This window comes from Leopardus geoffroyi (assembly GCF_018350155.1).
Source record: "Leopardus geoffroyi isolate Oge1 chromosome D1 unlocalized genomic scaffold, O.geoffroyi_Oge1_pat1.0 chrD1_random_Un_scaffold_69, whole genome shotgun sequence".
NCBI classification, from domain to species: domain Eukaryota; kingdom Metazoa; phylum Chordata; class Mammalia; order Carnivora; family Felidae; genus Leopardus; species Leopardus geoffroyi.
In genome coordinates this window covers 22,501-39,854 of record NW_025543551.1, presented here as the reverse complement: position 1 = coordinate 39,854, position 17,354 = coordinate 22,501, and the positions used below count along the sequence as shown (strand labels likewise).

At 43.5% G+C, this 17,354-nt stretch overlaps 1 protein-coding gene and 1 long non-coding RNA gene across 10 annotated transcripts in view; both read right to left on the bottom strand.

Annotated features, from left to right (window-relative positions):
• Positions 1-794: 794 nt before the first annotated feature.
• On the bottom strand, positions 795-5,982 carry LOC123595637. Of its 7 annotated transcripts, none has more exons than XR_006711279.1 (4): positions 5,917-5,982; positions 4,774-5,827; positions 3,392-3,555; positions 795-2,029 (listed from the first exon to the last, which is right to left on the bottom strand). XR_006711279.1 is itself a non-coding variant. In XM_045473332.1 (4 exons), exons 1-4 carry the CDS (start codon positions 5,731-5,733, stop codon positions 1,840-1,842), a joined length of 504 nt encoding a protein of 167 aa, XP_045329288.1. In that variant the 5' UTR covers positions 5,734-5,974; the 3' UTR covers positions 795-1,839. The 7 variants fall into 7 exon arrangements, 3 of the variants coding, with proteins under 3 accessions (XP_045329288.1, XP_045329286.1, XP_045329287.1); XR_006711278.1 differs by having other exon boundaries at positions 4,774-5,019; positions 5,724-5,974; XR_006711280.1 differs by having other exon boundaries at positions 4,774-4,932; positions 5,724-5,974.
• A 76-nt stretch (positions 5,983-6,058) lies between these two features.
• LOC123595638 overlaps positions 6,059-17,354 on the bottom strand; it is a 25,410-nt gene continuing 14,114 nt past the window's right edge. For 2 of the 3 annotated variants that reach the window (XR_006711282.1, XR_006711281.1), the window contains 3 exons: positions 9,958-10,044; positions 9,536-9,602; positions 6,059-6,151 (listed from right to left, as the gene is read on the bottom strand). This is a non-coding gene — a long non-coding RNA (uncharacterized LOC123595638). The remainder of the gene's footprint in view (positions 6,152-9,535; positions 9,603-9,957; positions 10,045-17,354) is intronic. The other variant, XR_006711283.1, reaches the window with a different exon arrangement.

Genomic DNA, 17,354 nt, shown 5'->3' with positions numbered 1-17,354 from the left:
AGGTGTAAGACTAGTGATGATCCCTTGATTCATCCTAATGGGTACAGTTGGTCAGATACGGTTTTTCACTCACTGATGAAATGAGTCTTCGCCATATCAAACAAAAGACCAACTCTTGGAAGGCACAAAGTACAATGTTATTTGATGACTTTATGATAAAGGAGAGGAAACAAGAGAACTGGAAAGACAGTTCCAATAGTAGAGATGTGGCAGCAGACAGAAGTTGAATTTTCTTGAACTTAAATGGAGTGTTCACTTCATTTCTCTGATTGGGTTGTCAGTCTGTGCATTTATGGGAGAAGCGGGGGAAGGGATATTTGCATAGGCCTTCAAGAGTTCTGGGAGGTAAAAAGGGGGAACTTCTGGACCTTGTTCCTGACTGTGTATGTATCTTTCCCATCTTAGGAAGCTTTAAATGACACTGTGAACTGGCAGCAAAGAAGAATCAGCTAGCAGCTGCAGGTAAAATTTGAAAATAGCTACAGAAGGGGCGCCTGGGTGGCTCAGTCGTTTAAGCGTCCAACTTCAGCTCAGGTCATAATTTCACAGTCTGGGAGTTCGAGCCCCGTGTCAGGCTCTGTGCTGACAGGTCAGAGCCTGGAGCCTGTTTCAGATTCTGTTACATCTCTCTCTGTCCCTCCCCCACTCATGCATGTGCTCTCTCTCTCTCTCTCTGTCTCAAAAATAAACAAACATTAGGGAAAAAAAAGAAAATAGCTACAGAAGAAATAAACAAGTACAAGTGAGTTCAGCTAGTAATTACCAGGAGCTCATGAAACCGCTGTTATTTTTTAGTTTTTAATCTTTTTGAAAAGTTTAAAGTCAACATATGCATAGAGTATTAACAGATAAAAAAGGTAAGTTTTAGAAAGAATAAAATAATTAAGTTTCTAAACATTTGCAGATCTCAAGTAGTGACCAGACTGTGTGGAAACGTTGTCCATGCTAACATTCCTCGGGGGTGGTGTCAATTGTCACAATCTGTAGGAAAGCAGTGTGTCGTACAATGAATCATATCCATCAACCTGGTAGTGCCATTTCATGGCCCTCGTCTTTGCAACCCTGGGAAACATGGTGAGGATATAAGTTATAGAAGAATAGATCTTTATGATAAAAGACACTTGTCACATGATGAGTTAGAGAAAGATTGAAAATGGGAAGGAATTCTATGAACTCTGAACCCTACAGGCATGGGATAATGAGTAAGGAAAGGATGTAACAATAGCTCTGATCCTGCTGTACATTGATAATCATGGGCAAAGTGTTTCATGTGTAAGAATAAATTGTACCAGGGGACAGATATGAGGTTGTTGGGAACGTGGGCAGCTTATTTAAAATCATACCCAATATTGGGCCTTATCTGACAAGAGCAATTGTAACTCACAGGCAACAAATTGAACAAACACGGGAAGAGCTGCAGCAGGCAGAGCTCACCTTTAGATACCAGGTAACCTGAGTTCTGCCTGACATACTGAACCCTTAGCACCTCACGCCGGTGAGTGTAGTGGCCCTTCGAATCCCTAACCACGGGCTTTTCATTGTTGGCTTTTTCCGCTTGCAGTTCATGAGAAGAATGCTCAGGACAACTAGGTAAGTGTTTTCTTGTTTCCTCCTCTTTCTTTGGTGCACAGTGTGGCACCACCTTCCGCCTGAAGGTGGATGTGTTTTTTTCTCCCCCAGATCAAGACTCAGATCTGGGACAGGGAGATGGCAGAGCAGGGCAGGGAGGTCGCTTACTTGAAATACAGGTGTGGTCATTTGACTTGCGTTTTTATGGGTGTTTCCAGGGGTGACGCCTGCACTGTTAGTTGTCTAGTAGACGACGTGGTGTTGCAACTCTTATAGAAGTCCATTATTTTTCTGTATCCAAGACTGGACAGGATGGAACCAAAGAGGCTGCCTGAGGGATACACGAGGCAGAAACCAATCACTGCAAGAACCCTCCAAGGAGAGGTAAGGAGCACGTTGTGATGTGCCGCAGTCCAATTTCTGCTGTGCAGCCTGTTCCTGTGTGTGATCATCGTGTGGTCTGGAAAGACTCACAAGCACTAAGGACGGCAGGTCATCTGAAGGGGTGACAGAAGGGTGTTCTCCTCTGGTGCCGCAGACAGCGAGGCACTTGTCCCTGTGACTGGTGGAGCTCATGCCCCTCCTCTGACGGTGACCCTCCCACCTCCTCTAGAATCCCCCTGTCTGAAGAGCCTGGAAACTTTCTTCCCACCCGGACACAATGTGAAGACTTTAGTTTATTTGAGGAGAAGGTCATTTATTCACTAGTTTGAAAAGTCTTTCTTTTTGTTTGTTTTGGGAACTGTAGCCCTACATCCGTCCACTCAAGTTCCATAAAGCTTAGCTTAGTCCTCTGATGGTATCAGTGCAACTCTGCAGCTTCACTGCTAACTTCTGACAGTTTTCCTTTTCTCAATAGTGTCAAATTACTCTTTTCTTATATACTAACTGCTCTTATGTGGAAGGCAGCTTGTAGATAAGCTGGGAGATTGAACAATTTGCCTGAAGAAATGCACCCTTCTTGACGACTCATTGAGGATATACACCAAACCAGTGTTCTCAATGTTATTCTTTTTTGTTAAGTTTATTTATTTTGAGAGACGCATAGACAGAATGCCAAGCAGGCGTCACACTGTCAGTGAGGAGCCCAACGCTGGGCTTGAATTCACAAGCTGTGAGATCGTGACCTGAGCCAAAATTAAGAGTCGGATGCTGAATCCAAGCATCCTCAGACTAATTCCTGATCTGTAATGAAATCGTGATTTCCCATGATGTATACTGAGAAAACTGTTTTACTGGTGAATTCTAAATTGCTATTTGCGCCTGACCTGCCCACAGTTATGTGATTAATTATGAAACAACATGAACTAGGGCACCGTGAGGTCTTTATCAAGGTGAGGGGATGGTTCTCCCCCTTAACCTTGGGGGTCACCTGAGGCATGTAGGATACCCTCTGCCTCTGGTCAGGGACCTGACTGTAGGGAAAAGTTTAAGATATTTGAGGAATGAGCTGAGGGATTGTTTTCATTCCTCACAGTCCTCTAAAAGCAGAATAAACCTCTGTCCCTTCTGGGGTCTTTAGTAGATCGAGAAACTGCTGAAACCTCTGTGGGTTACAGCGGCTCTGACTGTACCAAGAATGCAGACAAGGGCAAGGTAAATGCCGGGGCCATTCTCAGTTGTAACTCTTTTGGGAAACCCTCATCTTTATGTACAGTATGCTCTCCCGGCCTTGTCTCGTTTTGCGTGTTGTGTGATATGTGTTTGTTCTTTCTTTTCCAAATGCACACTCATAACCCAGGAGCCCACAGGCTTCTCAACTTTTAGTCTGTCAGCTTTCTGTGGTAAGTTTACAAGCCAAAAGCGCTTAGAGACTGAGTACCTTAAGGTTTTTCCGTGAGTTTCAGGAAATAATGAGAGGAGGATGACTGCACACTCCAAACAGAGGTCTCCCGGCCTGGGTGATCCGGATCTTCCAGACCTCACCTCGGTGGGGACAGTGTGGCTGCTGTGTCTTCCTTTCTTGATTCTGGCTAGGAGATGAACCTGTTAGAAACGACATCATGACTCCAACTTTCTATTATGTGCCCTGTGCCATTTAGAGTGGTCCTAGAGAAAGCCAATGTCATCACTCATCACCTTTCCGTCTTTTTGGTAAATGACTTGTCTGGAATCCTCCAGCTATACCTTAGGTGAAAACAATTTGAACACCGTGTCCTTCAATTGTGTTTCTATGAGCCGTTTCTGGTTGTGTCCCCAGTCACTGTTAGAGCTGATATAGTCTCATGACACATACCAGTTTTATACCAAAACACTTGCATGAAATCTGTTATGTGAATTTCTCCCTCTTTTTTTTTCCATTGCACATAATGACTCTGTGTCCTGTAGTATGCTTAAAGTCAGAATTCCCTATGAAGTAAGATGAACACATCTGAGCTTTGTAGACATTCACCACAAGTAACTCGTTCTTCACAGAAGATTCTCCTTCCCCTGCAAGATTCCAGGCATCCTCCACTCCCCAGAGGTCTCCGAGGCCTTTGACAACACTTCAAGAGGGAAGACTCCTTTCTCAGGGAGAGGAGCAGAGGAGGCACAGTGAGGGTCCGGCTGCAGAATATTTTGCCAGGAGTGGCTGTGATTCCATGAGCAGAATATGAGCCATTTATTCCCACTCATTTTTTTGTGTTCTTAATATAGCAAAAGCAGAGCATCTGGAGTCGCCATAGAGGAGGGATGCAGGGTGAACCTGGACATCGATGGCTGCCTGTCTGGAGAATGCTACTTCATTAATCTGTAATTACTTCTGTTAACCCTTTAGGACAGGACCCTTGCCATTTTCTTCCACAGACATGGGCAGTGATGTGTGGTGGCAGTAGGTTAACCTCTTGCATCTACTACCCCAAGCTGTAGGTGGTATCCAGTGGCAAGGACAGATGCTACTCTCTTGGATCCTGGTGGCAGAGAAGGTGGCAGGTGCTGACGCCTTCTTCTCTGGGTTACAGCTGCTTTTGGTATTGGTTCTCTTGTCTGGCATATTCATGTAGCTGTCACTTCTGTTCTGCAGGGCAGTCTGGATCCTGGGGACCTCCTCCGTTAACTGGATGATTCTGCATGCCCTACCCTGGAGACGCCCCGCCCCCATGGACTATTAGGCACGTCCACCTCCTGAACCTTAGTGGCCCTGAAGCCACCCGGAACCCCTCCACATGCAACACTTGGTAAGATGATCTGAGCACTAGGAGTTGACTTGTAAAACATGCTCACCTTATTTTGTTGCTGTTAGGTCTTGGGCCAAGGTGCAGAGGCGGTACCACAGACCATTGTGATGCAAGGGGAATGTGTCTGCTGCCATTACCACATTCCTCAAGTTGCTCAGGATCGCATCTTCGTCTTTTCCCCCACCATGGGTTGGTACAGGCGTCTCTTGTAGAGAAGGAATGGGGCCGTATGCAGAAAATCAGACATAGCGCTTCAGCAGAAATGCCCTGTACACAGTCCACTTGCTGGGATCTGTGAGGCATGAGGCACAATGTAAAGTACGTCCATCTAGTTGTGCCCCCAGCCATCCATAGTTGTTCGATGAGTGATGAATACGTCTGAGTCAAGGCTTTTAGGAGTCTTCATCAAGTTATAAGGGATGGTTCTTCAAGTTCCTTTTGGGTATCACCGGAGGCATGTGGGACAGCCTGTGCATGTAATTTGGGATCTCACTGGGACAAAGAGTTTAAGTTGTCAGAAGTATGAGGGGAGGGTTTTTTTGTTTTGTTTTTGACCTCCAAACAGTCTACTCAAATCAGAATAAACCTCCATCCCTTCTGGGGCTTTTTGCAGATCCAGAAGTAGGTGTCACAACCAAGAGTGACATCGACACTGGCTCTGCCAAAACTGCAGAGAAGCACAAAGTAAATGCTGTGGCCATTTTCAGTTCTAAGTCTTTACGGACCGCCACATCTTTCTGTACAGGACACTCTCCTGCCATTGTCTCTGGTTTGTGTGTCGTATGGTCTGTCTGCTGTTTTGTTTTTTTTTTTTTTTCCCCAAATGCAAAACCTTTACTGCCGAGTCTACGGGCTTCCCTGTTTCCCAGCTGGCATCTTTTTGTGGTAACTTGAGCAGCTAAGAGTGCCTAAAGGTGGGGGCCATAGGGCTTTTCTAACGTGTTCCTGGAATAAATCAAGGAGGATGACACCACACTCCACTTGGAAGTCTCCTACCTTGCCTCATTCTTTGTGGATCTCCTCAATGTGGAATCTTTCCTCTTGCTGTGTCATCCTCTCCTGTTTCCTTCTATTGAGGATTTTAACGTGCTCAGAAAAATCTGTGGGTATCGTTACAATTTGAAAATGCGAACTGCCTTCACTCCAACTTATATTTTTGTATGTGTCCTTTAGAATGTAAATTTCATACCCATCAGCATTTTGGTAAACATGCTGTCCAGAGTCCCTTCAGGTGTGCCCTGGGCACAAATATCTGAAATATAAGAGGTGGCATATTTGTCATGGAAAACATGCACTGGAACTTAAGTTGTGAAGAGAAAAAATCCAAAATTCCCTGTGTGGCAAGTCCCCACGGTGTCCTTCACTTGTGTTCACATGAGCACGTTCTCGTGCCCTGTGTCACAGGTACAGCTAAAACATGGAAACTTACACCAGACATCAAAGTGCATTTGTGTTAATTTTGTCTTTTAGAATTTCAGCTCATTTTTCCAGAGGACACAACTACCCTCCAAAGTGTACTGCACTTCAGCTGAGAAGTACCTCCGAAGTAAAATAACTTAGCTGAGTCCAACTAACATGTATAGGTTACCTGTTTCTCTAAGAGCACACTTTCCCAGGTCCTCTGCAGGTCCTCAGGATCCCCATCTCCCCATGTGTCTCTGTGCCCATGGATAGCACTTCCAGAGAGGAGGAGACCCCATTGTCGGGACAGTAGTTTGGGCACAGGCAGGGGCTTAGAGGCAGAGCTTTGAGCCGTGAGGGCTATGATTCCATGTGTGGACACTGGTATTGTCATTCCTTCTCATTCTGTAGTTCTTGATATACACAATAAACAGCCTTTGTGGTGAGGGGGATGAAGGGGGAGAGTGATCCTGGACACAGATATCTTCCTATCTGGAATATGCTACTTTGTTAATTTGGTATTCAGTCTATAAATCTTGTAGAAAAAGGGCCCTTGCTGTTTCTACATTTCCAGACACATGGGGACACTAGTTTATCCCAATCACATCCATTCCCCACCCCAAAGCTCTAAGTGGAACCCAAAGTATGGGTAGAGATTTTGGTGCTGATGTTGCCCTCTTGGAACCTGGTGGTGGGGAAGCTAGTAGGATATGAGCACTGCTGCTTTGGGTTTCTGCTTTTTGCTGGTGTTGGTGCTCTGTTCTGTCCTATGAACATACCTCTCATTTCTTTTCCGCAGGCTATTTTGTATGCAGGAGTCCTGGTCCTTTCCCAGGACTGCCTTGCAGGCTGTACCCCGTGGACCACCCTTCACCACCAGTCATGGGCTATAGGCCACATCCCCCTCCTCCACCTACTCTATTTGTTAAGAGGACCTGAACTGGCTGAGTGGCTGGTAAAGTATATTCATCTTCTTCATGATTGACTTTGTGGCAATGATGTAGAGACGGTTGTGAGTCTTGGCAATCCAACTACAAACTGCCTGAGGACACTGTAGCATATCTCAAGTTTCTCAGGACATACATACAATGGGCAGTGGCATGTCCCTGTAATACAGTGAGCTATACGTTTCTCTTGTCAAATGAAAGAGGAGTTTTTACACAAAAGCAGACGTATCAGCAGTACTGGGGCGTATGTTGGAGACACAATGTGTTGGGTTCTGTAATGAATGAGGTGCACCCCTAACTTTTAGAGCATCAGGTGTCCTGTGTGACAGAGGGACATTCATTAAACGATGCAGACCTTGTGATCACCAACATGGAAACACCAGTGAGGATCCAGGGCAAAACCGGGGGAGCCTTGAATCATACAGGAATAGAAGGGAAGTTGAGCAGAGTCAGCAGAGTTTGAGGAGGTGCAGAGGGGAGGGTGTTGGGGTCAGTGAGATGCAGTTGGAGGTCATTCCGGCCACAGCCTGAGCAGGGAGTGTGAGGTCCATACGGAACTGCTATGTGGGATCGCTCTCAGTGCAAAGTGCACGCAGGTAATCACCTAAAAAGATTCTCATCTCCCTGGATTTTCCTGAAGGTTCTGGATATTTGTGGGGGGAAACGAGCCCTGGAGATATGGGGTATTTAACTTGGTCTTATGAAAATGCTGTATGCCCAAGTTCATATCCCTCAAGAGACTAAAAGTGGAGACAGGGTCTAGATCAGCTGAGTCATCCTACAATTCAGGGCTGGCCAGATGCCACCACTGCTGGACCCCTGTCATCACCCTGACTACAGCTTGGCATCTCCTCAAACTTCTCTCACAATATTATGACAGCTGTGTTATCTGTGAAAACAGGGGTAATATTTGTTTCTAAGAACAAGAGAAAAAGAAGACATTCAGTGCATAAAGCGTCTGCAAAATCTCTGGGAAGGGTCCCCTCACGCTTCTCACAGTTTCAATTTAGTTCTCTCCACACAATGATCCTCCAAAAAAGATGGTCACGGGAGTTCATTAAACTAAGACTGTTAACAACTCAGCCCAGGGAGTGGGAATCACTGTTTTAAAAAATAAGACAATGTCCCTCGTTTTTCTATTAGAATTCGGGCCCTGTCACACAATGACAGAAAAGATAATTATGAGAATGTGTACATTCAGAGACCTAGATCTGAAGACAATCATTTCCTATTACACATAATCTCACAGATGCAGCCACACACTAAAGTGTTCATCTGAGGCCACAGATAAACTACAGAAGGCAGAATGCATGTAGGAAAACATAAGATCACAGGGGAATAAACCAAAATCTCTTTGCCTTATAGGACAACTCTTTTGAAATTGGAAGAGGACCGTGCACGGTGACAGACAATCGTGTTTGTATATACATTTTAAGAAGGTGTCAGATCTACCTGAATGCTTTCCCTGCCCATCCTGTCCCCTCCACTTTGTCCTTCCTACTGTCCCCTAATCTACCTTTCATCGTTTTGTCTCTGTGTCAGCGTCTGCTTCTAGGGCCATCTACTCTCGCTCCCCATTGAGTGCACACAGTGGGGTTCCTGTACACACAGGTAACAAAGTGCCAGAAATGGTGGTGAGGGAGGATAGAAGCAAGATCACCCTTTGTGCAGGGTAGCCTGAGGGAGTTTTCCGGGGCGATGGGAACTACCTATATCTAGATTGATGGGGTGCTTATGCTCAATTATTTTGGAAATATTCCCTGACTCCATGGTGCCTTGGGGTCAGACAGGTATCTGTCCTTAGGAAATGGCTGAGTTCTAATGGTGGAGAAGGATGAGGGACCAGCAGTGACTGTGGTAGAGGAGTGAGGGTCAGACCCACGCCCAGGATGCCAGGTCTCCACAGACAGCACCAAGTGTAGGAGGACTCTGAGGAGCAGAGATTTCTTGATCAGACCCATGGACTACATAATCCTCCTGTAGTTTCCTCACTGAGCGATGGCCAGAGCCGAGGCCAGCAGCTGGAGGACACCCTGATCATGGCTGGAGTGGAGCAGTGGGCCTGGGGGATTGAGTCAGGGAAAGGGCCAGGCAGAAGGTAGTGACAGGGAGTTTGAGAGACAAACGGAAGAGAAGAGAAGGGACCCTTCTCTGCTGACTTCACCTACATTTCTGTGTGACCAAAACGAGACCCTTGTCTCCCAGGGAAGGGAAGAGGGCTGGCAAGACACCGAGTGACATACTCAGCTCAAGTGCCCAGGGTATCTGCCTTGCTCTTGAGTACCTAACACAGGAAGCACGTGCTTTCTGTCATGATTGGAACTGCAGCTCGTACCATTTAGTGAAAATCAATCCAATTATGCATCCCTCAGCATTAAAGTACTCCAACAAAATTAAGTGAACAGACTGAAAGATACAATGCAGGATAAAGTCCAAAGGTAGAGCTACGGCAATACTTACGGGAATACAGTCTATCCGAAAAGGAGGTAGGTACCCTAGTGCAGGCCTTCAGACACCTGGCCGATATCTGAAAACGTAAAAAAAAAAAAAAAAAAAAAAGTCCTTACTCCAAAAGCAACATTAGTGCTAGACACAAAGGGATCATGATTAAGGTTTAGAGAGCAACCATATGACTTCATGGTGCTGTATCCATGAGAACAAGTCTCATCAAATTATACCCTTTAATTTGAGGCTCTCTGTTATATGTAAATTATACCTCATTAAAGAGAGTTTCAAAGCACAAAATACTAGAAGCAAATGTGGGAACGTTCCTTTCTAATCCTGAAGTGCACGGGTGAGATGAGTCTGTCTGCCCATGTCTCAAAAATCCAAAATAATACACTTAAAAAATTAATAGCAGACTAAGCAGACCCTGAGCTCACGCTGTCCCATGTTTTCAACTGCATAACATCCACATCCCAGTCCATGAACCAGAGAGGGATCCAAGACTGGCACAACAAACTCCACACCTACATAGAAGCTGCAGCAGGAAGGTTAGGAAGGTCAGAAAGGTGGAGGCTGGCTGCCTGCAGAAGGAGCAGAGAAAGTGAGCCCTCACACGAGGGAGCTGACACAGGGAAGACTAATCTCCACAACATTGGGCATTAAAACCCAGAGGGGCTGAATTCCCTTGAGTTTAGATCCTGGCGCTTTGGAGGTCAGCTGACCCAGCACCTGGTGCTCCAGAAGGATGAGTGATAGCCAGGTCCCTGCCTGGGTAGAGACGCAACGTAAACATGGCATTTCACACAATGCTTAGGCCACAGGAGACACATGTATTCATGCTGATTCTTGATTCTTGACTCAGCTGGCCTGCCTGGGTCCCACTGACACCACTGAGAGCAAGCAGAGCCCACAACAGACACGCAATCAGTGCAGACCCCTGCACTGAAAGGAAAAGTAACCGAGACACAACAGCAGGGAGTGAGCAATACCCATACGATATCCTCCTGAAGGTCCAGGGCCTATAAATGGAGACGTGCACTGCTGAGGACTCTAGGACCTCTTTTTCATAACGGCATTAATTTCAAGATCAGAAGGCACAGCTGACTTTCTTAACACAGAGAAATAGAGCCAGAGAGACAGACAAAATGGACACACAGAGATGTTTATCCACAATGAAAGACCTAGTCAAAGCCACAGCCAGAGATCTAAGCCAAAGAGATATAAGTAACATACCTGATACAGAATTTAAAGCAATGATCATAAGGATACTCACTGGAGTTGTGGAATGAGTAGAAGAGTGAGACCCCTGACAGAGTTAAGATATAACACAGTTAGACACTGAGGACACAATAAAGGAGAAACATGCTTGCTGGAATGAACAGAGGGATGGAAGAAGCAGCCGAACAAACTAGTGACCTCGAAGACTGAGTGATGGAAATGAATCACATTGAACCAAAGAGAGAGAACAGAATTCTGCAACGTGAGATGAGACTAAGGGAACTCAGTAACTACAGGAAAGATAATAGTATTCGTATTGTAGGAGTCCAGAAGGAAGAGAAAATGGGGAAGAAAATTTATTTGAGGAAACAATAGCTGAAAACTTCCCTAATTGGGGGAGGGACACAAACATCCACATCCAGGAGACTAGAGAACTCCCATCAAAATCAGACCAACACACAAACTTTTGTAAGCAAACTTACAAATTAGGGTGAGAATAAAGAAAACTCGTAAAAGCAGCAAAACAGTCCTTAACTTAGAAGGGAAGACCCATAAGGCTAGCTACATATTTCTGAACAGAAACTTGGCAAGCCAGAAGTGAGTGACATCACATATTCAAAGTGCTGAATGGAAAAATCAGCAGCCAAGAATAATCTATTCAGCAAGGCTATCTTTCAGGATGAAGGAGACACAGACTTTCCCAAACAAAACCTAAAGGAGTTTGTACCACTAAACCAGTCCTGCAAGAAATATTAAGAGGGATTCTTTGAGTGGAAAGGGGAGACCAACAGTGACAGTATAGAGGTAGAAGACAAATTCAAGGAAAAAATTAACATTTCTGGAAAAAAATCAGTTAAAGTACTCAGAGAAATGGATTTGAAATGTAATAACATCTGCCAAAAACCTAGGGAGGAGAAAGTAATGGGTTCAAAGGTAAATGACCATCAACTTAATACAAACTGCTAAATGCAGAAGAGGTTATATAAACACCTAACAGTAGCCATATCCTAAAACCAGTCATACATATGCTAAGAATAGAGATAAGAAAATCAAAATATATCACTAAAGAAAATAAGCAACACATGAAAGAAAGGCAAGAAAGGATCAGAGAAAATCATTAGAAACCACAACAAAACAGGCAATAAAATGGCAATACATATATACACATCAATCAATTTTGAGGGAAATGGAGTAAATGCTCCAATCTAGAGAGGTAGGGAGCAAGAATGGATGAAAAAACAAAACAGATTCAGATGCCTACAAGTGACCCACTTTACACCTCAAGAATGATAGTGAGGATAGAGAAACATCACACAAATGAATGTCAAAAGAAAACTGGAGTAACAATACTTGTATCAGAAAAAAATACACTTAAAAAAGTACATAACAAGAGACAGAGGAGGACAGTCTATAACAGTAAATGGTACAATCCAAAAGGAAGATATAACAACTGTAAATATATCCCACAATTGAGTGGGATTTATTCCCAAGCTACAAAGGTGGTTCAATATTCGCAAATCAATCAATGTGATACAATACATCAACAGGAGAAAGGATAAGAACCAGATGATCAGGGCATCTGGGTGGCTCATCCTTTAACAGTCTGAAATCAGCTCGGGTCATGACTTCATGATTCCTGAGTTCATGTCCCGCGTCAGACTCTGTGCTGAAAGCTCAGATCCAAGAGCCTCCTTCGAAATCTATGTCTCCCTCTCTCTCTGCCCCTCCCCTGCTCACGCTCTGCCTCTCTCAAAATTAATAAACGTTAAAAGAAAAGAACCATACAGTCATTTCAATACATGCAGAAAGGAACATTTGCAAAGTACAACATCCATTCATGCATGTAACCCCCTAAAGTAGGTTTACAGGAAACATACATTAACGTCATAAAGGTTAACTATTAAAAACCCTGCAGTTATAATCAACCTTAATGGGGAAAATCTGAGAGCTTTTCCTGTAAGGTCAGGAAGAAGACAAGGATGTTTACTCATACCACTTTTAGTAAACAAATTACTGGAAGTCCTAGCCACATCCAGCAGACAAACGAAACGAAACGATTTGCAGATTACATGACACTATCTATAGAAAACCCTAAAGAGTCCACCCAATAACTGTTAGAACTGATAAATGAATTCAGCGATGTCACAGGATACAAAATCATTGTACAGAAATCTGTTGCATTTGTAGACAATACGGAAGCAGTAGAAAGAGACATTAAGAAAACAGTCCCATTTACAGTCATACGCCAAAAATAAGATATCTATGAATAAATCGAACCGAAGTGGTGAGCGACCTATACTCAGAAAAGTATAAAACAGTGATGAAAGAAATTCAAGATGACACAAAGAAATGGAAGGACATTCCGTACTCATGGATCAGAAGTACAAATATAGTGAAAATGTCTATACTTCCCAAAGCAATTGACAGAATTAATGGAATTTCCATCAAATTACCGACAGCAGTTTTCACAGAACGACAACAGTCCTAAAATTTGTATGGAACCAAAAAAGACCGCAATATTCAGAGTAAACAATCTCTATGTGAAGTGATAATTATGGATGGCACTATGCCTCTGGATCTTCTGCTCCAAAACACATTAACTCTGGCTTAAGCATTTGAACAAACGTTAGGCATATCCCAGCCAAGGATCATTCTACAAAATACTTTGTACCAACGTACCCTCAAAACTTTGCACCTTATGAAAAATATGGAAAAATCTAAAAATTGTCATGGCCAAGTGGAGCCTAAGGAGACAGGATGACTAATGTGGCAGCTGGGATGAGTCTGGGCTAGGAGAGGTTAAAACCGAAGCAATCTGAATACAAATATAAACTTTACTCATACTACCATATCTCTTTGATACCTTGATTGTGATCATGTACCAACCATTATGACATCAATAGTGAGAAAACAGCCTGATGTATGTGGATACTCAGTATTATCTTCCCAATTTTTTTTGGTAACTAGAAACCCATCATGAAAGAATAGATTATTAGTAATCATGGTTTTACTACACATAAGATTATATAACCAGTTCCAGTATTAGTTACTAGTGATGGCCATGTACCTATTCTTGTTGTTCTTACTATTGTTTAATTTAAATAATAGCATTCATGGTACAGAAAACTGAATGCATGATAAACACTTCATAGAAACATCTAGCTTTACATATTTAAAGATAATAACGTATGTATATAACACTCTATTATGTGGTATGTAAATTAAGTGTTTTTCTGATCTTGAACGAGCATGTCATTGAATGGCTTTCCATAAAGGTGGTTATGCTAGATCAGGAATGATTCTCAGATTTTACAGGATGTACGTCACATCATGCCTGAACATTGTCAAAAATAAAAACATACACGCGGACAGATAAAGCATTGTGACTGGCTCACTTATTGTAAAGAACCCTTGCTTTAATATTTTCACGTATACTTTTAGCAGGAATATAAGAGAATCAAATATTTCCAAATCGAAGAGATATTCAAAGACTGGAAGAACGATAGGGAGTTCAAAGTGTTTCAGAAGGATAAGATGTGACCATGAAGTGGGAGTCACAGGCAAGCAGCTTTCTCTGGTCCACACTGACATGTTTGCATGAGGATATGTGACTTGCCAAAGGGTAAGTCCCAGAAGTACCAGAGGGAAAGACAACGCTTTAGGGCGGGGTGACGTGGAAAGGGTGCTTCTGTGCCTAAGAGATGGGTCAGCAACCTGGCTGGGGGTCCCTGCGTCAAAGACTTCAAAAGGCCAGCAGTAACCTATACTCACAAAGATCTTAGTAACATAGATCAAAGTAACTTAGAGCCACAGAGTCGATCTGCAACTATGATTAGGAGATGGTCAGAGTTTCACAGGATATGATCTTTGAGCCAGCAGTAGATGGCTAAAATATTATTTAGGGCTATACATTTAATGAAAAAATGTATGTGTAAAAATTTGGGTTTTGAATGTTAAGAAAAATCACAGGCCCATCATGGAGTTACTTACGTTAAGGCCACATGTCACTAAACCTAATTTTATTCCTGCAGGAATGTAACCTTTCACCGGTCAGCAAATAATTTCCTAGTCAGTACTGGAAATTTAACTGATAGATCCCTGCCATTCCCCTCAGAGAGGCAGTCTTGCCTAAATAAGGTATTCCATGCCACTTTTTTTTTTTTTAAGTTTATTCAAGTTAGAGACAAAGAGAGCACATGCAAGAGAGGGGCAAGACAACAGGGAAAGAGAGAATCCCACAACCAAGAGGTCATGATCGGAGCCAAGATCAAGAGTCAGATACTTAACCAAGCCATCCAGGCACCCCGAGAATGTGGAGTTTCAAAGGTTATCAGTCTTGGCTGGGATACAGCCATGATGGCACTGGCCTACTCCTGAAAAGAAGGCAGCCAACAACTTGCAGTCAGATGGCATTGAAACAGTGATCTGTACAACGCCTGGTGCACACACTGGAGAGATTATACACTGATCGGGGAGAACATCCCTGAGAAGCAGTGTTCACAATGAGGGGACAAAGAGCTATGACAGGTGGGCTGCGTGGCACCATTTCCCTATTCTGCACACCTCCCCCCCCAGCAAAAAACACACAGAGCCATATGCTGGAAACAAGACAATCCCCACACTGGGTGCCTAAGCTGCTTACACCAACCCCAACTTCCTGTGTTCTGGCGAGACTGGCCTAGGTCATTGAAGCTTGCCTCTGTCGCAATGGACCTGGCCCATTCCCCAGAACACCAGTGGAAGCCCATGACCAGACCATCTCTCTTGACGAGACAGTTATGCTTCACTTCTAGTGGCAATCGTTTCAAGTCTCATTTAATAAGCAGATCGGAGCAGACCTAGATAAGTCTCACCACATTCTGGCCAAGGACCATACATTGCTCATACAACTGGCTTGAAGGATAGTGCAGCCAGAACATAAACAGTGCATGCAACACACACCACAGACACTCCGTGATGTGCCAGGCCCTGGACACTTGATGATCTCCTCTTCATAAAGCCATTCATCTCAGAGGCAGGTAACATAATGAGCTTTGGTAGCAGAGAAGGCAAATACTCAACCAAAATGCCAAGACAAGAGGAATGCATCCCAAATGAAAGAACAAGATAAGGTCATGGCCAGGGACATGGAAGGAACACTTCCAAACTCATTCTATGAGGCAGGCATGGCCTTGAGTCCAAACTGGACAAAGACCCCACCAGAAAGGAAAACTACAGACCAATTTCCCTGATGAACCTGGATGCAAAAATTCTCAACAAAAAGTAGCAAACCAGATCCAACAATACATAAAAAGGATTATTCAGGACAATGAGGTGGATTTTGTTCCTGGAATGCACAATAGATTCAATATCTGCAAATCAACTGATGTGATACATCACATTGATAAAAGAAAGGATAACAACCACATGATCCTCTCCATAGATGCAGAATAAACGTTTGACAAAATGCAGCAGCATCCTTTAGTGGTGAAAAAAAACAAAAAACAAAAAACCTCATGAAAGGAGGGATAGAAGTATCATGCCTCAACATGAGAATATCCAGATATGAAAGTCCCACAGCTCATATCATCTTCAATGGTGAAAAACTGAGCTTTCCCCCTAAGGTCAGGAACACGACGGGGATGTCCACTCTCAGCACTTTTATTCACCATACTGTTGGAAGTCTTAGCCTCAGCAATCAGACATCAAAAAGAATACAAGGTGTCCAAGTTGGCAAGGAGGAATCAATCTTTCCCTGCTCACAGACATGATACTCTCCGTGGAAAATCCGAATGACTCCACCAAAAAACGTCTAGGATTGATACAGGAATTCAGGAAAGTATCAGAATATAAAATCAATATGCAGAAGTTGATTGCATTTCTATACACCAGTAATGAATCAACAGAGAAATCAAGGAATTGATGTCATTTACAACTGCACTGAAAACCATAAAATACCCAGGGATAAACCCAACCAAAGAGGGAAAAGATCAGTACAGTTAAAACAATAGAGGGTCTCCTGGGTGGCTCAGTCGGTTAAGTGCTGTCTTCGGTTCTGGGCATGATCCTGCATTTGTGGGATTGAGTCCCTTGACGGGCTCTGTGCTGACAGCTCAGAGTCTGGAGCCTGCCTCAGAGTCTGTGTCTCCCTCTCTCTCTCTGCCCCCCCCCCCACTCATGCGCTGTCACTTGCTCGCTCACTCTCTCAAATATAAATAAACATTAAAAAAATTAAAAGAACAAACCATACAACGTCTATAAAAGAAGTTGAAGAAGACACAAAGAAATGAAAAAAAAATCCCATACACATGGATTAGAAGAACAAATATTGTTAAAATGTCAATTCTACCCACAGCAATCGACAAATTCAATGTAATTCCTATCAAAATAACACCAGCATTTTTCACAGAGCTAGAGACAACAATCCTAAAATTGTATGGAATCAGAAAAGACCCCAAGGAGCCAAAGTAATGTTGAAAAAGAAAAACAAATATGGAGACATTACAACTCTGGACTTTATGGTGCATTAGAAAGCCGCAATCATCAAGACAGTATGGTACGGGCACAAGAACAGACACATAGATCAAAGGACCAGAATAGGGAACCCAGAAATGGAGGCTCAAACATATGGCTGAAT